The 27,398-nt window shown below is 31.4% G+C and overlaps 1 protein-coding gene and 1 long non-coding RNA gene across 3 annotated transcripts; one reads left to right on the top strand and one right to left on the bottom strand.

The window, feature by feature from the left end:
* The first annotated feature begins 405 nt into the window (after nt 1-405).
* On the top strand, nt 406-8,287 carry LOC113558548. The gene is made up of 6 exons (XR_003405654.2): nt 406-627; nt 1,869-2,013; nt 5,362-6,104; nt 6,166-6,455; nt 7,308-7,440; nt 8,004-8,287. It is a non-coding gene; the product is annotated as an uncharacterized LOC113558548 (long non-coding RNA).
* LOC113558547 (transcription factor glial cells missing-like) lies at nt 7,889-26,171 on the bottom strand. Of its 2 annotated transcripts, none has more exons than XM_026964037.1 (6): nt 25,741-26,171; nt 24,459-24,579; nt 22,915-23,164; nt 20,846-21,096; nt 10,265-10,379; nt 7,889-9,333 (listed from the first exon to the last, which is right to left on the bottom strand). In XM_026964037.1, the coding sequence occupies exons 1-6, from the start codon at nt 25,752-25,754 to the stop codon at nt 8,150-8,152; spliced, it is 1,935 nt and encodes a 644-aa protein (XP_026819838.1). In that variant the 5' UTR covers nt 25,755-26,171; the 3' UTR covers nt 7,889-8,149. The 2 variants fall into 2 exon arrangements, with proteins under 2 accessions (XP_026819838.1, XP_026819839.1); XM_026964038.1 differs by lacking the exon at nt 25,741-26,171 and adding an exon at nt 25,567-25,640.
* Nucleotides 26,172-27,398: the final 1,227 nt, after the last annotated feature.

Raw genomic sequence — 27,398 nt, 5'->3', positions numbered from 1 at the left:
TGAGAAAAATATTCACTGTTTAAAATACGAAGTATTTAAGTTATATTATATAGGTACGAACAATAAATTGTACCTAAAAGTATCCCGTTGGAAAGTATTGTAAAAATAGATAGAAATACCTACAATATACGACCAATTAGTAATTTTATATATTAGACATCGCAATACTCATAGATACCTATACATTTGTACATTTTATCTAAATAGCTGTAGCTGAACCATGCCAATATAGTGTGATCAGTGCTCGTTCGATCGACAATATTATTGATAATATCATACCTATTAATAATAATATACATTGTCATTGGTGTTCGCGAGTTGTTGTCGAAAAAAAAATTTAATTTCCATTCCGTTTACTGATTAAACATCCTAGTTTTGTTTAATGTTTCTTAGACGAACGTCCGGTCGCCACGCCGCTCCGGTCCTAGACCACCGGCAATCCGGCATTTGTTTCAAATTTTCTACGACAATTTCGTTATTCGTCGTTCGACGATCCCGGAAACATCTCTAAAGAGAATTTCTTGAGAAAACACCAATCGCATACATATACGGCATAATATTAAATGCGCACCAAGCCGGATGGACATATTATAACCATGCCTACGCGTTTCTACGCACAATACTAAAGTGAGTAACATATTATTGTAATGGTAGGTATTTATACTAATAAATTATACGTTACACATTATCCACATATTATATTATTGTTACGATATTGTTATCGACGTAGAAATAATTATTGAACAATGACAGTGATGACACTATTATATTTTATTATGCGTGTTTGCCATTGCGTTAATTTCGACTTAGGTGCCATGCGCGTTATAATAATATAATTAAGTCGAGCGAAGAACATTTAACGCGTAGATACGTATTACTATCGACGAAGTTGTTATTTTGTAGAACATAATTCGACATGATATTATAAATATCTATATGCATTTAAAATATGTACCTATTTGTTTGTTTTTATTTTTAACTGCCCATGCATCAACCAGATCCGAATCCGCCCTCAATTTTTTTTTCTTCAACGCTGAAGAAAAATATTATTTGGAATATTGGCAATTTATAATAAATTGTATATTTATACTTATACATGTAGAGTACATAATAAACGTTAGTGGGGAGAGCTAAAATCATTTAAAAATTAAAATTCTAAAATATTTAAAATTTTAAAATTAGCAGCTAAAACTAAGCATATCTCATATAAACTTTAAATATACTTATAACTCATAAACTATATTCAATCGAATTTAGATTTGAAAGTATCAAAATACTTCGAAAAATTCTCTGCTCCAGAATATGAATTTAAAAATGTATGTTGTCATTCAAAAAAATTCAAAACTTATAAAATTATAAATATATTAATTTTTTTTAATTGTTGTTTTGTTTTTCATAAATAATTTTAATTGAAACCAAAAAAATCTAAAAATATATTATCATAGGGTTTTCTTTTATTATATTTTAAATACAATGTTTTTGGTAAAAATTAATTCAACCTATATACATATACTGTGTTGCTATAACAGTAAAATTAAATACTTTTATAGTTTAGGTAATATAAATACATCATAAAATATACTTAGTAATATAAGCTGACAGACAATTTTCATTCAGCACGGTTTTTCAAATACAATAATTTATCATTTAATTTAAATTAAATACATACATTACAGTAGTATGCTATAGACACCTATAACAGCAGAGCAGTTTACTTTCCCCCTTTTTGAGAATGAGTTTTTTAAAACATAAAGTGATTAAACGCTGTATTTAAATTATTAGTAGATTTGTGCATCAATTTTTTCAATTTAAGATTATACCTACATGATGAACCACAATCGAGGACTTCATTAAAATTTTTTTTTCAGATGAACGATCCTGAGACTGTCGTAGTACCCGCATGTGTTGTCTTGGTCTTACTAACGCTTAACATACCAAAACTTATTTAGTATCTTCAACTTTATGTTGTAAGCTTAAATATTAGAGTGAACTCGGCTATTATAAAACTTAAAGGTAAGAATATTATCTGCGTTATAAAAAATATGTTTTTGTCACTTCATACCAGTTAGGACTTGGGATTATATTAAAGACGGGTATGAGTCGCATACAATGATCCAACCAACAGTATATCATCACTGAATTACATCGTCATTATCTGAGACACTGATAAGTTGTTGTAGAGGAGTAATATTAAAAGAAAAAATATTCTACCTCATTAAATTAGGTTGAAACACCTATGTATACAAATATATTCACAAATTACAATAAGTGTTTACGATGATATATGCCTATTATATGACTATCATACATACATACTATCATTATATGGCTATTATATTAAAATCTGTTTTAAAGGGGCGCCGGACGTCAAATACATCATCGGGTGTTAATATTTTTAAATTAATTATCACTCAACGTTCATTGAGTAGTAATGGTGTAGCCGAGATTTTTTTGAGGAGGGCAGGGGGTTTAACTGGCTAGGGTCTCTCAGAAGTTTATCAAGTTTTATATTAGGTTTTAGTTCCTATACGGCTACACAAATTTGTCTTTAAAATATACTTTATCATCCTAGTCTATATTAGTAACCTTAACCCATGGTTTAATAATATACTTATAATTGATGTACCTAAAATAATTTTTTTTGAGGGAAAGTATTAACGATTTTTTTTAAATTAAATACAATTTAACATTTGAAAAAAAAATAAACAAAACCTATTAATTAAATTGGTATGGTTGAAGACTTTTACAGCCGCAGTTCCCATAGACTAATATATAGTCATATAGATAACTTACTACTATTTATAATTTTTAAATTTACTTTAAATTTAGCGGAGAGGCTGCGGCCCACTCAGGTCTCCTTAAAACTATGCTATTGCCTATTGCTAAGTATTAAGTAGTAGACAGTAGTGTAGTTACACTCGTGACAACATATAAAACGGTATAAGAAAATTAAAGTAAATTTGTCTATTTTTAAACAACTTCGATCGGTCGGATTCCCACAATTAGTTTACTTGTTAATTAGTACTCCAATAATACCAAATGGACAATTAACTTGTTTACAAAGCATTCCGACAACTGTAGGTATACCTAATTTGTCAACATACGCTTTTAGTTTCTTTGATTTGTGTTACATTTACCGACATTTATTGGGATGCGCGTCAATAATTGTACAAATATAATATCACCATAGACGTGGACATGTGGTGTGAAATAGTTACACATATAAAAACATACAAGACCTTTGCCGTAGACAGTACATCGTATGCGACGCGATCCTCCGTTCCATCTTATTGTGTCGTATTGTAGGTAGGTAATTAGTAAACGATTCAGCATTCGCTACGATGCTTGCACATTGTACTTGCAACTATTAAGGACTGCGTTACCATGGCCAAGACTTGGGAATGAAGCTTTAAAGTGCAGTTTTCTTACAGTGTCAATCAGTGGAACTACTGTGTCCGAACCAAAGTTGACGTTAGACGCTACATCTTGCAAAGGCTACGGAGAAACGGTAGATTTTATTTGATTTCCAGTCGCTTCGTTTCGGTTTTCGCTATCTCGATGATTAATACATTTTCTAACTCGGAAATTGAAGGCATTTTACCTGGTACGGAAGGTGGGTTAATTATTATCGTTTGGTGATAATATACTACTACACGTACATAAAATATATAGCCGGTAACCAAAAACTAAAAGTTACCACCGAACATAAATAAATAAACTAAATATTAATTACTTAACTTATAAACGAAATTCTTGTGAATATCAGAATATATAGTATCGGTATAATATGAAGTGTGTTGGGCAGACTCACTTCATTACTTCAATTCAGAAATAAGAATTATGCTGATGTTCATTATTTATAATTTTTTATACGAAAATCATGTTTCATAATAATTCCGACTGTAATTTGGTGTTAAATCTAATGGTGTAAAGCTTTTGTTATTTTAAATTTGTAATAATAATTTATTTTTTAAAATTAAAAAGAATAAAATAAATAAACAATAAATATATTGATAAAAACAGGTATGTTGTATCCAAGTTTTGTTTGTTTTTATAAATTTTATAATAGATCTAAAAATGGATATCAAAAAAATATTTAATTTCTGTGTAAAATCTTTAAAACTTTCTACTAATTGCGGTCACTGTTTGCGCTTTAATAACTCAATAGTGGGATAAAAGCACAAAAATATATAAATATTTCTTAAATGTATAGTATTTTTGTATTTCAAAAACAACAGTGATCGATTTCAGTTAACAAACTACGGTGACGGTTAATACTCATTTAAGATTACTATTCAGTATATTATATAGAATAAACTTACATAAAATGGTATTTAATAGCTCTAAAGTCAACTCTAATATAAAAGCATGGAACTTGTACATACCAACAAAATTTCCAGATTGGATTATTAATTAAACTCAAATTTTAAACTTTAAATTAAATTTTTTTGGTACTCGTTATAATATCATACTACTAATATATAATTTCAATTCTAAATGTTTAACTCATTTTATTATCAGTGTAAAAGCTCAGTCTTTGCTGTAACCGCAACTTACAGACATTACCTACAATTACAGCAACCGCAGCTGTTATATGTGCTGATCTCAAAAATCATCCATGACCGCAACTAGTATGCAGCTCTTCAAATAACTGAAAAAAATTCTAGCATCAATAGATATAAAAAAAAATTTATGAGTGTATGAAATTAAATTTTTTACGAAATCCCATAAAATAACGATATATCACAATTTAGATATAGCTAACAATATAATGTATCCTAGTAATTATCCTAGACTGACAAATTATCTCCGTCGAATCGTTTTTCGTATACAATGATACCTGTCATTGCATTCAAAATTAACACATCCATTATAGTGACCTACTCTCCATCTCTACTACACTGCAGAACGATACTCACTTGTCCACCCTTTTTTTTTATCATAAAAATCCACAATTTTTACATTTTTCATATTTTACACGATTTCTGTAAATTTTTTTTCAAATTATCGTACAATAGTTTACGGATAATAGGAAAATAAATTATATAGATACTACAATGACAAGGACTGCCGTTGTACAACAAGTGGTTTTTCTTTAAAATGCTAAAGATGCTTTCTTTTATTTTCATTAAATTTAAAATTTGAAACGATAAGTTTTGTTTTTAACAAAACAATTATAAGTAACTTGACAAATATTATAGTGTGTGTGCATTTCTATATAAAAATGCTTCTATCGAGTCACTTTTAACCTAATCAGCCGCAAGACGGTATCTTACAATAACAATAACCATAAAATAAAAATAAAAAACAATATTATTAAAAATCAAGTATTTATAAGTACTAAGCATATTTTAATTACAGATGCAGTTTTGTTTACCATTTTCAAGTTTGGTGGTGGAAACATATACATTGTTTACTATTATAGAGAATTAAATCTCTATAGCTCAAGACCAGTTAAATAAAAAATATGAGTGCTTAAACATGTGTTATGAATAAAAAACGATTGGTTATTATAAACATTTTGTGATCAAAATGTATCGGAGTCGGTGAATTGCGTTCCCCAAAAAAGGGCATATTCATCTACTATGTAAATTGCGGCCCATGTACTCTTAAAACATACGTAAATTGCGTCCCGGTTATATTTGGAATGTACGTACACTGCGGTCAGGAATATTCCGATTTCCAGTCGACTGTACAATTTAATTATAAGTATTAATTTTTGATTGATAATATGTACATTATGAAAAGCGTAAGTAATAAAACTTTGAAAAATAGTTGACGGTTTCAAACTTCGTTATTAAAAATTGCTAAAAAATGATATTTAACGTTGGTGTTGCACACTTACAACAAATTTCGAAACAAATAATAAATCGACAGAAACTTGACAATTTAAAAAAAAAAAAACCGTCGATGTTTACCGGGCCATCTAAAATTATTCATTCTGAATTAAAAAATGCTTAGATGTAACTTACATATGAATAAAAAGTATTTAGGTAAGCATACATATAAAATTATACCCGGGCCACAATTTACATAAAAAATTAAAAATAGGGCGCAATTTACAGCGACCCAAATGTATAAAGGTTCCGGGATTTTGTTTAAAGGTTCGTTTGGTTTTCTTTTTTTATAAAATTTTTTTTAATGTATCCGATTTTTATTTTACAGAGGCCAACCGTACTAATTGGTACTTATTTCAGTATCGCACAAATAATTTTCATGCGCTGGCTTAAAAATCAAACGCCAACCAACCAATATGAGTACATATGTGCTATTAAGAGGATGCTGAAGCATCCCTAGGCTCTAATTTGGCACCCCAGTTCAAACACATCAACAATTAAAAAATGGCCAATTTTCTTAGATACTGGACTACGTCACACGATGATCAATCATTAAGTTTTGTTTGGATTTTTCGAAAATAAACATAAATTATTACAGTGGAAAATGTTACTATAATAGTTAGTATGTTTTTTTAGAACATATTATAAACATTATGTTGTCAAAATATAATATATATAATTTAATATTTAATAAATATTTAATTAAATATTTTTTATTCAGGAGTACATTTATATTTGTCACAGTAATTTAAACGTTAGTTATTTTAACTTTACCGACATACAAATGTATATACCTACATGCCAACCTGGTAAATAATTCATTTTTTAAAGGAGTCTAGTTACGAAATAAATTACCAAATAAAATAGTTTTTAAATATGTTTACTACTTAATAGGTACTTTATGACCATAATAATACAATTTAAAATTCTCTGTTTTTAGTACAAGCGTAATTATAAAATTTAAAACGTAGAACAATGGTTTTAAGTTTAACTATAAATTTATAAGTAACTCGAGTCTGACGAGCATGGTGTGTATTTCTATATAAGTTAGTATGCTTCTCGCGAGTTACACTTTTAAAACTAACCAGTCATATAACAATATTATAAAATAGATAATCAAAACATAAAAACAATATTATTACAATACATAAGATATTTATAAGTACTAAATATATTAAATTACAGGTGCAGCTTTGTTCATCATTTTTAGGTTATCAAGTTATGAAAACTTATTACCTACTTAGAAAAAATTAAGTTTTCAAGACTCGTCTAATTAAATTAATTGAAAACTTTTAAAGCCTACTAAACGTGTAATTTTAAAAACAAATTTGGGTGGTCACTTATACAAACATTTTTTTTTGAAAAAGTTAAAAAAAAAATCTAAAGGTAACGGTTTTTCCTTTTTTAAAAAATTGATAATTTAATAACTGTAATTGGTAATTATTAAAGTATCCACTTTTTATTTAACAGAGTTCAACCGTACTGTTCGTACTTATTTCAATATCGCACGAATAGCTAACGTGCAGTGGAATAAAAATGAAATAAAACCACCAACCAACAAGTACACGTAGTCAAAGAATCGAAAAAAACGCAATCAAGCCATGTACGTATTATAATTTAACTTTCAACTAACAATAATCTGTACGCATATGAATAATAAAAAAAAAGCCACAAAGCTTACGTGTATGCATTTTGACAAGTGAAAAAAAAGAAGAGACAAAAAGTGAATACTTTATAAATAGTAACGGATAATATAGTCATTTTAAATTAATTTCATCGTAGAAGTCTAACTGTAGAGTGAAAAAGCAGCATATCTATGTCTCGAAGTAGTAACACGTATGACAAAACAAGGTTATAACCGGTAAAATTGGTGACGTTTTCAAGTTTAAAAAAAATTTATCAACCGAGAACAATCCATCACCCGTGGATTAAATACATTATAAATATATATAAAAAAAAAAAAAAATTATATATAAAAAAAAATGTAAAGTACAATCAAATAAATTTGGGGAATAAAAAATAAGAAACAAAATAAAAATACGCTACTGATCTCAAATTTCTAATATTATGTAAACATTTCAAAAAAAATTTCAAGCTCGCAAACAATTTTTAATAACACCTTTTTTTTAAAACATTCTTATTTATATTTACACACACTGTTCACAGGCGAAGCAGTACACATAACGCGCGGCGAAAATTTAAAAAAATAACAGTGAAGTGCCTCTTCACACAAGCCAGACGCTTCGGATCGCCCCATACATAGTATTCATATATACAGTTTCGATTGAGACGATCACCGGCGGTCCGCGCGTTCATTGATTGATGGCCTGCGACCAGGAATGCATGTCAGCGGCGTTCAACTGGAATTCGCTGAACGCAGCGGCGTCGTCGACATCGTTGTTGTTGTTGTTGGTCTCCGCGCCGCCGCCGCCGCCGCAGTATGCCGAGTCCATGTAAAAATTGTTGTTGGCCAACAACAGTTTGCCGGGATCGAGGACCATGTAGTCGACCACGTGAGAAGCGGACGCGTCCGCGCCGATAAAGTCCGCGACGACGGCGGAGGAGGACCCGTCGCCGTGCATGCCGCCCTTCAAGCAAACCGCCGCGTCGGCCGAAGACGAAGACAGCTGTCCGTAGTAGTCCACGTCGTGTGGTGCCATCGACGAGTACGCCATCAGATCCAACGAGTCCGGACAGTCCTCGGTCTTGATGGCGGTGGCGGTGTAGTGCTGCTGCTGCTGTTGCAACTGCTGGCCGACGTGATGGTGGTAGCCGACGCCGTCACCGCAACTCTGTTGCTGCAGCATCTGCTGGTAGCACTGTTGCTGGTCGTTGTGGTGGTTGTTATGGTGCAGCACCGCCGCGGCGGCCGGCTGGTGATGGTAGTCGGCGGCCGACTGGTAGTGTTGCCATCCGCCGCCGCCGCCACCGTTGTCACCGCACTGCCCGGGACTCTTGTGGATGGTACCGCTGCCCAAGTCCAACATGGTCGTCGGCGAACACTTGTGGTAACCGGAAGAAGCGACGGCCGCGTCCGACGAACGCCCGTCCATGTGCTGCAACTGGAACACGTCGTCGTCGTCGGCCGCGGCGGACGTCGGCTGCATCGGTTGACAGTAAACTGCTGACGCGGGTTGCGGCCCCGTCACGAACCCGAAGTCCGCGGCAGACATGTTTTGGACGATCGCCGACGAGGAAGACGACGATGACGGAAGTTCGGCGGACTGCAACTGTTGCAGGACGTGGTAGTTGTTTTGCAGTCCCGACGTCCAGTCTTGATGACTATGAGGGTGTAGATCATCGTCGCTACTGCTACTGCTGCTACTATTGTTGTTGTTGTTGTTGTTATGATGATGACGATGATGGTGGTGGTGGTGAGAGGGATAAGCGGCTTGCTGATGCTGGAGGATGGCCGTCGCTGGTTCTGGCCCGGGAGCTAGGCGATTATTATTGTTGCAAACGCAATAATAAGGAAGACACGAGCAACCGGAAGAGTCTATAAAAAGTTATAAAATAAACAAATTATTAGTCACTGTATTTTAGATAAATCGATGTTAATAATAGTATACTAGTTGTTTTAAAAAAATTAATAATTATTGGTGTAAAAAGATAAATAAATACTATGAGATCATAATGTATCTATTGTTCAAAATTGTTATAATTTTTTTTTAAATAAAAATGAGCACAAAAAACAATTACTGATTTTTTTTATTCATAAATAATTGAATAATTATTTAAATACATATTACTGCTTCCAATTTAAACTCTTAAGATTCCTAATTTTTAGTTTTTTTTTTTTGATTTTAGCCTCCCAGTGTGTCAATAATATTCAATTTGTTCTATACGACAAAAGAAAGTTCCATCTACAAAACAGGATTATAGATATATAAATAAAAGCATAAATCGTTGAAATATTAATCCATTCATTACTCTTAATAGAATATAAAACAGGAAACCACGGTATTATAATAGTATTTTCATGTATTCCTACAGGTTTTTATAAATGGACCCAGTGTTGCTAGCTTAAAATATTAAACATATTTTAATATCTGTAGTAGTTACAAGTTACAAAATACGTTTTTTAAGTGTATACTACATCGCTAAATATTGTAAATATTTTTATTATGTTTACCGAACCATTCATAATTTTGTTTTAATAATTTAGAATAAACAATACAAATTTTAATGTTTGAATTGATTATTGATTTATGTGATATTGACTAGGGTGGTCAAGTAGGTAATATTATTTTAAATCCACACCTGAAAATATCATTATAGTGTCGATATCGTTTCAAAACATACTTGACGAATGAAAATGATTTATTAATATTATTATGTTTTATATAAAGTTTAAAAAGACTTATATATTTGAAACCACGTAATGTCCATAATGTCATCTATTAAAATAATAAATACTATCAACTTACTTATACTTCGGTTCTCTGCAATCAACTCTTGAGACAATTGTGTACTTAAATACTGCTGTTTGCGACTTGCATTACTAATAGTAGCTTTCTGTTTTTGATTTTTTAAATTTAATACCTGAAAAAAAATATGTTAATTAATTTCATTGAAAACACATTATTGTTTAAATTATCAGATTTTATAAAATTATATCTAAATTTTTTTAAATAATTCCATGATTCTTTTAATGTTTTTTTTAACATTATCTATATTATTAGTCTTTATATGCATACATTTAATTTATATTATGTTATTATTTAAGATAATATAATGTCAAGGTGCTCTCGTACGATGTTTGTTAGTAATTAAACAACTTATTTTAATCATACGGAACTGGAAAAAAATGTTTTAGGAGAGTAATTGAAACGTTTGTCATAGTTCGAACACTATATCTATCTTACAGCATAGTATAATTATAGTTTTTACATAAATAATAATATCGTATTTAAAACACGTTATTTTATAATATTCCAAATTACATAATGGTGTTTAATATAGTAACCAAAGAATTGGTATACAGTATTACAGTCTAAAATATATTTATTTCCAACATGTTTTTGGTTTTGAGTTTAAATGTTTAGGATTTTTGGCCTCTGCTTGGCATTTTGTCTTGTCTAATGTGGGCAGCAACACATCTCCTCCTCCTGCTACATCCACCAATTTCGTCACCTTAGGCGGGCACTTGGATGGAAATGTTGGACGTTTCAATGGTTTTTTCTTTGTTAATTTTTGTTCAATTACGCTCTTTTCGTACGACTCGTGTTCCTCGTGCCAAATTTTTCCGTAAGTCATCGTCATGAGAGAGTAAATGTCAGGTTTAGGTTCAGTTTTCATGTACGAAGGAACAAACTGTTTAACATCCACAAACTTCGAAGAAACAATTTGATCTTTTAAAACGGCCTTCTTTGAGGGTACAAATGGTTTTTTATTTTTATTCGACGAAGAACTCGAGTTCAAAGACTTCAAAGACGTGTAACTTGGTGCGGCAGACATAATATTATTATCAGATTGTTACGTTCTATTTGAAATAAATGCTATTTTCATAGTTCAAATTACACAATACATAAGTGACTAACAAAGAAAATATTAGACGCGTAAAAAGTTTAAAACTGTCAGAGGAATAATTAATTATTTGCGTTACCATTGCATATGTAATATAATATATCGTCAGTATACGTATATAGTTTTTAATCGATAAACAATTAATGGCCAGATGTACTTAAACTATTATCTGTAAATCATAATTAAAATGAGAGAAAATAATTTGTTAACCAAAACGTACAGCACAGTAATTTTTAATATTTTAATCCGACGTACGCCATCGCGGACAACATCCAACATATTATAATATTATGCAGCACGCCGTACACACACAACATTTATAGATATTGTATTTTACTATATATTAAAATATTGTAAATGTAAAACTAGTGATTAAAAGTCAAACTTGTGAATTCCGTCGAACGTTTTTTGCCTCGGGTTTGTTTGTATAAGAAGGTACAATCAACAGAGAAATCGAGTTTTAGTATTTATGATTTGACCTACAATATATGTTGTCAAAATCCATTCACGTTGTCCGTACCATTCATATTCATATAATATATTTTATGATTCATGGACAACAGACTAGGCGTTCTTTTTTTTGTACGTGTGCCAGTGTTTATTATCTATGAAAACCTACAATTAAGGTTTTTTTTTTTTTTTAAAGACAATACCAAACGGATTTAATTATTATAATTCGTATACGTCGTACGGGCAGGGCTGACCAAAGTATAAAATAACAGTATGCAATAATTTATGTTGTTATTATTATTTTTTTTTTTTTTGTAAAAGTTCTACAACTCACTCGTTGCTCTAAATTATCGAGTGCAAGTACAAAAGTATTTATATATATATATATCCATTTTGTTTTAAGGTTGGACCCGTTAGTGAATTTACCACGGTTTTTAAGTCTTAAAGACTTCAAAGATAAGTCGATTAAGTGCGTTTAGATTTTTTATAATAATAATAATAATCGTCGCGCGTTCTTGGCACAATTTATACAGCACCACACCGCGGTGATACGTTTTGAACATATATAATATTATCTAGAACGCGTATGAGTTGAATATAAATTCAAAGAAACGGCACGGATATTTAAAAACGAAATATTTATATTAAAATCATTCAAATCGCCGTGACAAAAACAACAGCGACGGCGGGCGTATTACCAAATAACAGGTAGAGCCAGCCGGCGGCGGCGTCTCGACATTATAATAATTTAAAATAAGACATAACATTTTCTGTCCGGTACGCCGATTGATCTATAAATCGCACACACGACGAAGTTTTTGGCGGTCGTTCGTGATCGATATTTAATTTATAATATTATCGAAACGGATAACAACAACGACGGCGGCGGGAAAATCAAACTGTCGATATTTGTGTAATATAATTATTAATTATGTATGATGGTAGGGCGCACAAATCGTTCGTTTGCCCCCGAGGTGCCATTTACCGGCGGGGTACAGCCAGCCCCGTTCGACACCCACCACACCTCTTACACCCACTGACGGTGGTGGGTCGCGTAACGACGATCATAAACAATATTGGCGATAATACTACAGAGTCCGGCAAAAAAACCTCCCATATTTCAATAAGAAGCAGCTTGCAAATAAACAAACAAAGAAATAGAAAAAATTCTTTTATTAGTTATACTTATAAATATTATGCCATTTTTAATTATTTATTTTAAACATTATATCGGTTAAGTTTCTCGATAGTTTTCCATAACTCTTCGTGTGATGGAGGTCAATGCCTGGTGATTGGCTCCTTAAGTGCTTGTAGGGACGAGGGGCGATGATCGTACACTGTGCCTTTAAATATCCTCAAAGAACGTAATCACAGATGATCACGTTAAAAAATTTAAATTTAGAAATTTTTTTTAAAATCACATTTTATTTTCATTATTTTTTGTTGGTTTTTATTTCATTTTGTTTTTTTTCCTTGCCATTACAATATTACATCTACTAAAACTGGCACGTATACCACTATTCATCGATACCCTCCCCTCTCCACTGTTGTACCACCACCACCACAACTCACACTATTTCTAAATAAGGGAGGATATTTGCCGGACCCTGTATAATATAATATATTATTATTTTTAAACGGCGGAGTTTTCGCTATAATCGCGTTACTACACGCACGCGTAAGATGCGCGACGGAGGATGAAATTAGCGCGTCTCGTTTGCACTCGCACACTGTTCGCCGTGCGTGTGTATGGCTGCTGTCTACGCCGCCGACACGTTATTATTATTATCCGCATAACTAAACTACGTACGTTTCGCGGGACCCTTTTAAGAGAGTCTTACAATCGCGCTCGAGACAATATCATATCATATGGGCCGAAACTCTCAGCAGTCACTCGTGTTGATATCGTATCATATGAGTACCACCGTCGTAGGTAGGTAATTATTACGGGCGGCGGCGAAAATACGATTATTCCGGTTCGGCAACGGCGATAATATCATTTCGTGTTAGTTAACCGTGCGTTGTAGTGTCATGTATATATTATTACTGTGCGACAAATGCCGAGTGAAAGAAACCCGTGAGCCGTATTCGTTTCAACCGTTCCAAAGGCGACTTCACACTCCACACACACACAGTGATTTCCGAAATAAGAAATTTCGATCAGCTGAATCTTGTGGACAGCAGAATCCAATCCTACACGAGACGCGTACGTTAACCAGTAACCACTTGTGTGTCATTTAATAAAAATTTAATTTCCATAAAAAAACACGCACACACTTATGTAATTTACAGTAAAAAATGACTATAAATTTCAAAATGATTTTTTCCGGAAACCACGTTATCGGGAGGCTATACAGGACGCGATTTACTCATATGTACACTGCCGGTGATATTAAAATCACAATATTATTTATTTATTTGTACACGTCGATTCCACCGGCAGTATAATAAACAAAATAATATAACTCTAGTGCTGTGGTATCTCCCTATAGAGCAGGGGTCGGCAGCAACTGATGGACCGCGGAAGGCAAAATTAGTTAGTAATTAGTAGGTATATAGCATATAAAATTAATTTTTTGAAAAACAAATATCGGACAAAATTATCAGACTCTCACCTTGAGGACACATTGCGCATAAGCTATTCTCCACGATTTCTCGATTTCAAAAAACTAGCTAAGGAAAATAAATGCAACTTTTCGCACTAAATTACTGGATAAATTATTATTATTATTATTATTATTATTACACAAAATTATTATTATTTTCCTAATATCGTTATTTTTTAATTTAAATTGATTGTAATAATTAGATAATAATTTTCATTTTCTTACTACTAATATTGTATAATTTTAATATAAATTAATTGTAATAACTATAGATCATTGATTTATTATTTTAATCTATAGGACTCCAATAGAAATGACTTGCCGACCTCTGCTATAGAGTGACACACACAATTAAACCACTTGCGCTTTACCTTTGTACTCTGCTCTCTAACATAATTTAGAACGGCACTGTTAACTCGCGAGTTGTACAATGGTACAACACGCTTTTCGATTTCTACGTTCGTTCCTTATCGGCTGGAATGACTCAAAGATTACAAATATACCTTGGCACTATTCAGTTTTCTTAAAACTCCATTGACACATTGTACGTATATTATCCCAGCGCTGTTTCCATCGAAAGTAAGAACGTAAAAGTGACTGAAATAAAACTCCAACTCAGGTTTATTGGTCGGAAACACTCTTATTCAGGTGTTAAACAAACATAAAATTTACACTAATTTGAAACACTAGGCCCGTACTACGATTGTCACTTTAAAGTGACAATCCGACCGTCGTGCCTATTCGGTTCTCACCGAATCACTCAGAGCCAACGGAACCCCTGCCTGCGCGTGCGGCGATCTTTTAAAGCAAAATTTGTTGTTGCCGTCTCAGAACGTTTGGCATCACTGACCTGACCTATGTTAATATTAAAATACTCCCACATATTTTGAATATACATTAAATAATATTATATTATATTATACTTGTCTACAATATAGGACAGTGACTATTAGCTTTTTTATTTAAATTACCGTAAAATATTGTCATCCACGATGGGGATGATACATGGTAAAAACAAAACAAAAATTAAAACATTATTATAAATAGGTATAGTTTGTAATATATATTTTTTTCAATTTATAAAACTAAAAAGGTTTTATTGATTTAATTTGTGTGTTTAATTCTCTTGCTATTATATACGAATATTAGGATGTGCATTAGTAAGTGATGTGTTGGTACGAGAACATAATATTGGAAAATGTTAAGAATATAATCGATATTCGATACTAATCGTACTTTTATTTCTTATAACAAGAATATACGTCTAATTAATCTTTTTTCGATCAAACATATATGTATAATATACAGATAACGATATGAATCCTATGCGATACGTGATCTCCACTGGAATATACATATATATATTATATATAAATGTTACAGCGGTCAACGTTATTTTGTTAACAATTTACTACAGATATCAGTTACTTGTTTAATAATTTAATAATATAATATATGAGCCGACGGAATGGATACACGCCCAATAAATTATAGGTATAACGAACGACCAAACTTTTTTCGGTATAATGGGTATACTATAGTCGGTATTTTTAATTTTAATTAGAAAAACAATAAATAATAATTATATTTAACAATTATAGTTAATGTACTAATAGTAATGTACCATTTTTTTAATTATTTAATTTCAATATTCAAGAAAAATAATAAAATAAAAAATATCCTAGGCAGTCAGATATGTTATATTAATGAAAAAATAAGATATTAATTAAATTAATGTATAATAAGGACTTTAATACTAAATACTTTTATAAACTTAAAAATATATACAATGCATTTAGGTAATTATTATAGGGCTCGGAACTTAATGCACTTTCATATTTTTTTCTAATTTTCGCATTCGAGGCTTGTCTTTACAGAAATTCGATTCGTAAGTATAAAATTGAATGGTACAATTTTTATTTTGCTATTTTTGCATTTTTAAGGAATTTTATACTTAACAGTCATTTTTTTGGAATTATATTCATTTTTGTACTTTTTTTTTTTACATATATTTGAATTTTTCTTGTTGAAAGTTACATCTTATTGTAACGCATTCAGTTTCCATTAGCTTGTCGATTACCGACATTCATTATCATTATCATTCGTTGTCGTGATCTAAGATAATTTAATAAACTGTAGGCAGATATTCTATTTGAGGCCCGGTGCGCACGTGTGTTAAAATTGAATTGATAATAATTACGATTTATGGAAAACGAATTTATTGTATAATCATAAATTTTTAAAAATGTCAAGTTATTATAGTCATTTTAACATTTTTTGTGTGCATTTTTTTAAAGATTTTTAGGTCATCAAGTTCTGGGCCCTAGTAATTAAATACGTGAAAGAAGATTTAATTTAATTACCACATTTTAGTTTATAGTAATCGTCGGCAACTGGCGGACTGCAAGACAGAAAACTGGACCATCAAAATATTTCAAGTAGATTATGCTAATATAATGATTTGACAAAGTTTTTTTTTTTGTTTGAATCTCATTTGTTTATTATATTGTATCTTCCGGACTACAATAGATTACTTGTCGACCTCTGCTTTACGAGGTGCTCTGGACTTCTAGAGGCTCAAATGTGTGAAGTTAAAAAAAACTGCCCCCTTTCAAATCATCCAGACCCTCCTCTCAAACAATACACATTAAAAGTAAAACATCCTTAATATATTTATCGAGACTTACTCAGTTTTTCCTAAACTTTGGCGGGTTATACTATTTAAAATAATTTTTAAAAAATATCAGGGACTGGTAAACTGAAATCTCGAGTGTTTTGCCCATTACATAATTACTGATATACAATAAACAAACAACATAACAACAATGACGTTTCGCCAACTTTATAATATCAAAACGTTATTCTACTGTGACATTATTGCATCGTTAATTTAACTCCGTTACCATAATATTGATGTCAGTGGAATAAACAACATTTCAATAAAAGTTTTGTTTTATATTGTTTACCTATACATATTATTTACATCACTTGGGTTCATCAGACAGAATTTTAAAAGAGGATAAAAACACAGCTTTGTTTTTATAACATTATGTGCGGCACACACTCATGATAACATTTAATAAATATTAATATCCGCCGCGCAATCAGATTTGTCCGAAACGACGGTATCGGTCTCATCGTAAACGTATCGTTTGAAAAACCGATTTGTCTATAAGAGGGTTAAACGCACACTACATAGAATAATTTAATATTTAAATGTAACTCAAAATGCATACTTAGAATGCACACACAATTCAACAGTACGTAACAACGTCATTTTTCAATCCCCTCGCGCCCACTACTGCCGCATTACAACGAATGCAACTGCATCACGCAACAGCGGCCGATACCCGATTCACAAAAAAATACGTATTTTCGAAAAGATTAACTCTAATACGAATATTATGTCAATGACAAACAACAAGATCCTCTCAACCTTTAGAGAAGCTTATTCGAGGCGCGAACTTTCGTCACAGCCGCATCGCAGCTCACACAAGTTCACTCTCCCACTGTTTAGTAATTCATTTTCCAACTTATTAAAATATTTGTTATGTAAAATATATTTTTTCTGTTAAATTAATTACTAGTGTAAATCATGCAATACTGACATTCATCAACCATTTCTTCAACCAATCTCCGTCTACAAACCACAACACGGACATTCGTCGTCGAAGGATTGCGCAGTCGCCTATTAGCAATGACAATTCACTACACCTCCCATAGCGCTTTAAATCTACAGGTATCAGCAGCACACACAGTCGTATTATCATTACTCATTACACGTATGTGAAACAATATAATTTGCCATCGACGCGATCGGACGGATCTCTGGTTGTCGCCGGTGCGCAATCACGGTTTTTATAATATATTTATAACGATTGCACTCAGTACAACAATTAATACACGTACACGACGATAATAATTAGACGGTCGACAACATGATTAGACCACCTCGGGCGGACTGCGCGGACAATTATCATCGAAAGTTATAACTTATAAACAATCTAATAATATAATAATATTAAATTGTGTACAGCGTTTTATTTGCGTTGCGATATTCTCCAAATCGTATAAATAATCGCGCACACAAAACTATAATATAATAATACATATGTATTACCTTTCTGCATATCACACGGACACCCCGCCCACCACAACCACCACGAGTGCACCGACGACTTGAGTTTTCGTCGAAATGATTTATACGGCACATACAAATATTGAATTAACATACCCACTACTGCTACGCGTGCGTTCGCCCTATAATTACATAGCGTCTCCGCGAAAGGCCGCAGTCGAGCGATAATAAATATTATGTCGTCGAGTACGCGTTGCATAAAATTCATTCGCAGGATTTCGCTCAAAAATCCATCAGATTATTACGTGCATTATGAACACCATATTGTGATGCTGCTGCACTATAGAAAATACAATAATTATTGTTAAATGCACGCGGCGGCGGTTGCAACGCGATATAACGCCAGAGACGAGATAAACATACCGGAGAGAAAACCGTTTTCAAACGAACACGCAAAACACGAACCTATGAAAAAAGATGACGTGCGATGTCTGTATACAATTATTTTTTTTTAAGCCTCAACAACTAAGGTTATTAGCTTACATATTACTAATACATTAGGATACTATGTAGAATTTTACAATATTACGATATGGGTAATCTTAGCATGTACAATGTAGAAAAGGAAAACAGCAAAAAAGAAAAAAAACATATTAACTATAAAAGGGTTATAAAGTTTGATTATTTTTAAAAAAGTTAAAATTTTGTAGGAGTTTTCATAATTGGGTACAAGTATTTCATATAGGCGTTCTGGTATGTTTAATAAGATTATTTTGTTCTTATACAATTATTATAATATATCGCCAGTTTATAATATCACATGGCGATTGGCTTAACATAATCGAGTCGACGTCTCAGAAAACATTGCGCGAATAAGTTTAGATACTAATATACCGTTTTCAGCAATGACAATTATTTAAAATAAGTGTGTTTAATATGTTTCCTACATTTATGGAAAAATGTTTAGTTACGAAAATGTCCGTGATATCAACCGATTCCGGAGAATTGCTTTACCAATACGAACGAATATAACATAAAGCTGTTATTATTAACCACTAGGGACGTGTATTTCCGGTTAATTAGTGCAAGAACGTTAATATTATCGATGGAGATGGATTTCCAGAATTATATTTTCTATTATTGATTTTGAGCATAAATTTATATTAGAATATTACGTAAAAATAAAAACATTTTAATTAATTTTAGTGACACTAACGTCCGATCCGCATTACGAAAATGATATTAAGAGAAAAATCGGTTGAACTTGTGCATAAACAACTTCAACGTACACAACCAACATCCCAACAAACCGAGCATTATTTTTTTTTTTTGTGAACATTGGTTTCACTTTCGTCATTGTGTGTATCATTGATTTACAACGCGTCTCAACACTATACACACACACACACACACAATCATAGCCTGAAATGATAATGATCAAGCTATTGAATAGACAGATTATGCTGTCCGTGCCCACTGTATATCGTATAATTATTGTTATTTTATGTTATTGATGACCGCTGTACACGTTTGCAGACCTACTATATAATATTATATATACATATATTACATACCGTGTGTATCTCATAATATTATATTTGGTTTTTATTACTACTTTTTTTATATATATACTGACAATAGGTATTCCTAAATCTTCGACAATACATATTTTGTTGTTTCATTAATCAATAAGCTATTATTGTTAACAGTAACATAAACATTCATACTAAATACATAGTTCAGTCAGAATTTATTTAAACGTATTTTCGAGAGCAATTGAAAAAATCATAATCAACACCACCATTGTAGCCATGTAGACGTAATTATTATACAAAGATATTGCACAAGTTTTGATGGACTTGCATTTTTAACTACTAAGCATACTTTTACTTTCAAAATATTATATGATTATTAAGCATACTTAGGTATATTTTATTTATGAGTTAAATTGAAAGTAAATAAAATGTAAACTAAAAGTAGCAACTATTATTCAATATTTTTTTTTTTAATATACATAAATAATTGTCATAATATTTGTATAAGATTATTATTACGATATTAATTTAAAATTCATTGAATTCGAGATTGTAAAATGCATCAAAAACTGTTTTGATAGCATATGACTATTGAGATTAATTTATAGTTTGTATTAATTACTAGGCTATATATATTATTTTTGTTGAATATAAATAAGAATTTTATCGCTATGTATAATGCACATCATATATATATATATATATATTATAAAATAATAAATAATAAATAATATTAAATTATTATGCTGAATAAGTATTGATAGTTGAATGCATATCTTAAATTGTAAATTGCAATTTGTAATTAAATCTTACTTTATTATTGAAAGGAACATCACGAGATAGGATCATGCCGAAGTTTCGAATCTTGCGGCTGGTGCCAAAGCTTCTTCGTGCTTCTGAAGTAGACTTGGCTTCAGGTCTCAGGTGATCGTGAACACCTTTGGCTTGAAAAAATATTGCATACTCTGTATGCCTCCAGAAATGTGTGACAGGGTAACCACAATGTCCTCTACAAGGCATTATTTCTAAGTGACCATGACACTGTCTATTCGGGCAGGGTTTACCTAGAAATGATTATTAGTGGTAAATTATATGCACAATTGTAAATTGTCAGATAGGTATAGTGGCACCACCAGCGGGTTAATACCCAGATCGTTAGCCCTCTTTCTAGCGCCGTACTAAGGATTTATATCTAGTGATAAATTGTATTTAGTATTTATTTTAATTGTTGTTTATATTATATAATATTATGAACCCCTCCTCCCTCAAAAATTCTTTGGAAGAAGAAGTACTAAGTAACATAATATAATTTAAAAGTATGGAAACAACAAAATTTAAATGGAAATTTATAAAAACAGATATTCAATAGAATAATACAATTAATATTGTTAAGCTAAAATTGTAATACTAGAAGGATTTTTAGAGTTAACAAATTAGATGTACTACAAAGTAAAGAGCGTGTTTGATTGAAACCGGCCGTAGTCGTAGGCTGAAGTTATGTTATAGTTTTTATCGTCGGACAACCGTTAACCAGACGAGGTGACATTATTATTATAATGATATTGATTTATAATTAATCTAGGAATCTAACCTTCATTGTTAAAATAAACTTCATAATCTCAACTAAAATTCGCGTCATCAAACAATGGAAAAGATTAATTTAAATACTAGTTCATACATAATTAGTGGTCTTATTTGTCTTTGAGTTTAATAAATAAGTATAATGCTCATTTCACTTTATTAGAATGGTTTCGAAATATTTTATATCATAAAATTATATTATGCATGACAATTTATCGTCAAATTACGTGGTATGTAATTAAAAACTTGGTTTCCATTCGATTTAAAAATAAATAAATTAAAAAGCTCGTCTGAATATTAAGAGAATTTTCTCACTATTAATTTGTATAATTATCATTGTTAGGTACTGTGACATTCATGCATAGCTACAAAATACGTGGAGATGTATTCAAACAAAACTAACATTATGTTTGAAAACTCATTATAGCATCCTTTTTAAAATATTTTAATATATAAATAGTTTAAAAATAAATTGTACTATATTCAAATGTTTTTTTTAAATGTTAAGTAGGTATATTTATATACCTATTTGTAATCAAATTCAGAGTTGATTCCGTGAATATTCTAATCCTTGGTTTTCAATTATCTCCCTGAAAATCCACCTCGTCGACTACTACAAAAATGGCGCAGAAACCTCATAACTTAAACTTAACTAGTCACGGGAGGTTCAGTCAATTGGACGGTTATCTTAAAAGCATTGACATTTTTTTTCTTTCATAACACAATATGATTATTGTACGAAACTTTTTGTATAAATTGAATAGTTTCTCTTTTTCTAAATAATAAAAAAAAAAGTATCTATATATTATATTTTATCATCGTACATTCGGAATAGTTATTTGTGATAATCGCTGTCCGAACTTAATAGATCTGTAGAAATCTCAATGTAAAAAAGTTGTGATATTATGTATGCATATTGCAAATGTTATAACCAAGTAATAGCTAATCATAAAAGTGTAGAAAATAAAAATTAATATAAATACCCAAAATTTAAATAGATATATAACATAAATTATGTATTTAGCCCTATTAAACTTAATAATTATACTTTAAGTCCACATATGTCCAAATGTCCGATAAATTATACATTTAAATAATAACCTATATTTAATAGTTATAACTCATGTTAACGTTTCTACGGGTGCTTAATGATAGTTAAATTTAAATATTTTTAACTTAAAAACAATTTACCTACAATGATAATGAATAAAAAAGTCTACAAATTGAAGGATTTTCTAGTACATATTAGTTTTTTTTTAATGTTTGTTTATTTTATATTTATTAATATAATATTCATTTACCTTGTTGTTTTTTTCGAGCCTTGTCACATATAGCAGGTCTTAGGTGAACAGTGTCTCCCGAAGGAAGTATACACCTTCTCGAGCATAGCAGAACACCCAAACATGATTTCTTTAGTATGTGCACATTGTGATTGTTGGTGTTTCTCATTGCCCATCCAGAAGCGTGTCTCTTTGCTTCTTCGCAATTAGGTGGGTATACCAAGCGACAATGCCCGTCAGCCCATTCTTCCCATAAATTGAAGTTACTCACCTACAAAAAAAAAAAAAAAAAATACTACTAATTTAAATGTACTTCGGTTAAGATAAAATCTCGCCTAAAATTAAATTTCAAAAACATTAAGATAAAATATCTTATGAATTTATTATTACTATATAATTATAAGGTAAACACTATAATATAATATAGAAGAAAAAAATTATAATAAAGTACCTATAGTTATAACAGATTTTAAAATAATAAAACATACACAAGTTTAATAAGATATACGAGTAGATGTCCATTTATATTGGCATAAAAATAATTGTTCATTATCAAAACGAATGATTAGTAAGCACTAATTTTTAATTATTATTAAAGTATTAATTACTTATTATTAATATGTAATTATCAATCTACCTATTCTGTTTATTCAATTACAATGTAAATATTTTAATCAATTAATTTTAAATAATACATCGATACCTTATCGATATTTTTCTTTGAATCGACAATATTCAACAAAACTACATTTATACTAATGTACTGCTCTTGTTGGACAATAATTAATATTAAACACAGTGATGTAATAAGTACTTATCGTTAAAGCTACTTCAGGGCTTTTGCTAATTAGGTATAAAGTTAAATTAAAAAAGCATTTATTAAGATACAAACTTTTTTAAAATCAAATGTTTAACTCATTGATAATAATGTTGATATTATATTTAATATTTATAGAATTTCAAAATATGTACGATGTACATACGGCACACATTACACGATATATCACATATAATATGTTTTATGTACATAGTTTCAAGGAGAACCTAAAGCTCTGAAAATCGTGTTTTTGTACAAGGACGCTCTCAAAGTCGAAGCTACCGATTGAATATAAAAATATCATTTTTTTCATTTTTAAATGCAATTGATAGCCAAATAAATAATTTAATAATCGATTAAAATTAATAAATATGCTTTTAATATAATACTTATAAAATAATAATATCAATTAAAACTTTTTTTTTTCAACACATAGGTAATTTATTTATTTATTATAATTTATACCTATTGGTTTTTTTATCTGATAATAAACGTACATATTTGTTCAAATACACATATAAATTATAAAATTATATGTTTTTATAGAAATTTAAGATTTTATCAGTTCTCAAAACTTAAAACGTCACAATTAAAATAAATATGAAAAATAAGAAACATCACGTATTATATATCATATATGTTTGGACTACATTGATCAACAGTTTACTTAAAAGCATACAAATAAATAACGCAAAACAACATTTTTTACTAATAACTAATAAAAAAATATATATTATATCAAATTTACCCTTGGAATAATCGAATCGTTAATGTCCCAATCTGCGATTCGAGAAATAGATTCTGCAGGAGGTCTTCCGCGGGAGTAACTATATTCATTGCTCATGCTTTGATTTTCGTATTCTTGTTTACTAAAATATCACAAATAAAACTTTATAATTTAATATGTTATTTATAAAAGTCCAAGAAATATGTCGTACAAATTTACAATATTATATTATATTTCAGACTGTTAACGAGTAATAGTAATATTGTAGATCTTAGGTTTTCAAAATATTAATAGACTTCGAAGAATATTAGCCATAAGGTATTAAATATCTACTGCTATACTATTATAACGATAATTATCCAAGTCGGAGGTTCGGGAATATCAGTTTAAATATATAACAATAGCTAAGAGGAAATTTTCAGGTTTAGCCTGAAAAAAACGTGGAATGAAAATGTGCCAAATTATTATGAATTACACTTAATACGTGATATATGTAATACATTTAATGGGTAGTTTCAAAAATGTATATACCTACTCGATAATAGGAAATCGGCAGTTAAACGGTGTAAATTGTAATTATAGATTTGTTAAAAACTAACGATTTAATATTTATAAACTATTTATAACTATGGCTATACTAAGAGAATTTATATAAACATAATATATATTTAAAACTAGACAAGTAGGAAGTAGGTAATCTATATACATATATATTGGTAGATCATACGCATCTCGCATAGAGATTACCTACACGAAAAATAGCGTGTCGATATTTTCAAAATGATTAATATTAATTTATAAGCACACGTAAACGCGTTTATAATGCCAACGTCTCTAAATAATTGTACTAGACGCACGACGATATATTTGTATATACAATTAATAGAGCTACGGTATAATATGATAAACGATAGTATATATATATATATATATATATTAATATTATAATAATACCTATAAAACTATTATTACCACAACAAGCTCATTATAAATTTACTTATTAATAATTATAGATATTACGTGTATATATATTATTTATTTATAAATACCTAGGCACACAAATGTCCTCAACACATATACCTAATATTAGCATATTATTATTATTATTAATATTAGTCTGCCTACCTACTTGTGATACTATACACGAGACACGCTATCATCGAGTCACCAGAAATGAGACGAAAAAATAAATCGAAAAGATCGGCAATATATTGTATTATATACTATTAAGTGCACAGCGCACTACAAACAATACGATGTCACGACGACAGCGCGCCGAAGCAATGCAATGTGGTTTACTCACAAAATGACGACCATAATCGAAGTACGGTCTGCTGCTGTCCTCCGTCGGCGGTCGCGTGCTGCTCGTCGCGGCGGCTGTACCGATAATTATTGTTTGTTATCGCGGACAGAGATAGGACACGGTCCCGCCTGTCTAACACGAGGTGTAAATTCAAAACGACGGTGATAGTTAGTGTCGTTTGTCGGGAGTGGTCGTTACCGCCGATAATGAGACACGTCGCCGGACGGACACACCGTGTCGTTCTTATCGCGTACACGTCATATAAATATAATTGCCAGTTCGGTCCCGATAAGTACTATTTTTATTATTTTTTTTCGCGATCGGCCTCTGTGCGTGTGTCGGGGCGGCGGTCGTCCGAGCGAAAACGGGACGAAGACGAGAGCAGAAATGAAATATAAAAAGAAAGACCGGTGGACGGGCGTGCAGGCGCGCGGTCGCGGACTGACGAACGGACGCGATGCGTGCGAAACGATCACTGATCGACGGCGACGCGGCGTCGATCCTGTTGCTGGTCCGGACGGAGTTATACCGACGGCGGCGGCGGCGGCGGCGTCGACGGCGGCGGCGGCCCTCGGGTTTTGCATTTTGGGCCGTACGCACGTCGGCCAATGGGAACGCAGACCGAACCCACCGATTTTAAAACGGTAGTTACGCGCGCGGCGCCGCTAATCCGTTACCGCCGCCGACGACGCGTCGCACGGGTAGTACCTATGTCATTATCGTGCCTCTATAACATTATTATTAATATATGATATGTAAAACGTTGTACTCGCGTTAGTATAATGTGTTTTTTAAGTTTTTTTCGTATCGAATCCAATAGTAATGATCTATGACGTCGACGACGAGTTATAGATCATATATTATTGTTATTATTCTGTACGATCTATACATATATATATATATATGTACGTGATATTATTACGATGTATGGTAAGACTTGTGCCTCGCAAAGGTATATTATAGGAAAAAAAAAAAAGGTGTCCCTACTACCACACACATCGCGTTATTTATTATACCCACACCGCGTCGTCGGACGAGTGAGTGTATAATATTATTACGTGATAATGTGGACTGCACTGGGTATACGCTCGCAAGTCGTAAGGTATATAGGTGAATATTATGGAGTATGGACAATGCCACAATGGATGTGTGTGCGCCACGCGCCGCTTCTTGGTGGGTCTTTTTTATTTTTTTTACGCGGGCAGGTACGAGTGTACGACAAAGATACCGCCGTTATCGATTAAAATATATTATATCCATACATAATACAGGTTAGAAGCGAGGATAAAAAAAGGCTCACGTTGTCGAATAATAATATAGTGTAATATTGCACCTAACGGGGGGGGGGGGGAAGCACGGATGATATCGTAAAAATAATGCGATCGCGTAAATCTCCCCCCCCCCATTTGCTAATCGTGTATTCGTCTACATTTACAATAAAAAAAATAAATATGTGTGTAAACGAGCGATTGACAAACATCGTTAAAGGGTAGGTATTTTGATGCGCTACAGATCAAGATTTATCACGGACACACATTTTACATTTTAGACTCTTAATAAATATTTATTGAGTGGCAGTGAGCGGTGATGTCCGATTGCAGTTTGAATTCATGTATAGAGCCCTAATGTAAATATCTCTATTGCGTCCGAACACAGGT

This window comes from Rhopalosiphum maidis, chromosome 3, assembly GCF_003676215.2.
Source record: "Rhopalosiphum maidis isolate BTI-1 chromosome 3, ASM367621v3, whole genome shotgun sequence".
Lineage (NCBI taxonomy): Eukaryota > Metazoa > Arthropoda > Insecta > Hemiptera > Aphididae > Rhopalosiphum > Rhopalosiphum maidis.
Note: the sequence above shows the minus strand (reverse complement) of the source record. Positions and strands in the feature narration are given on the sequence as shown.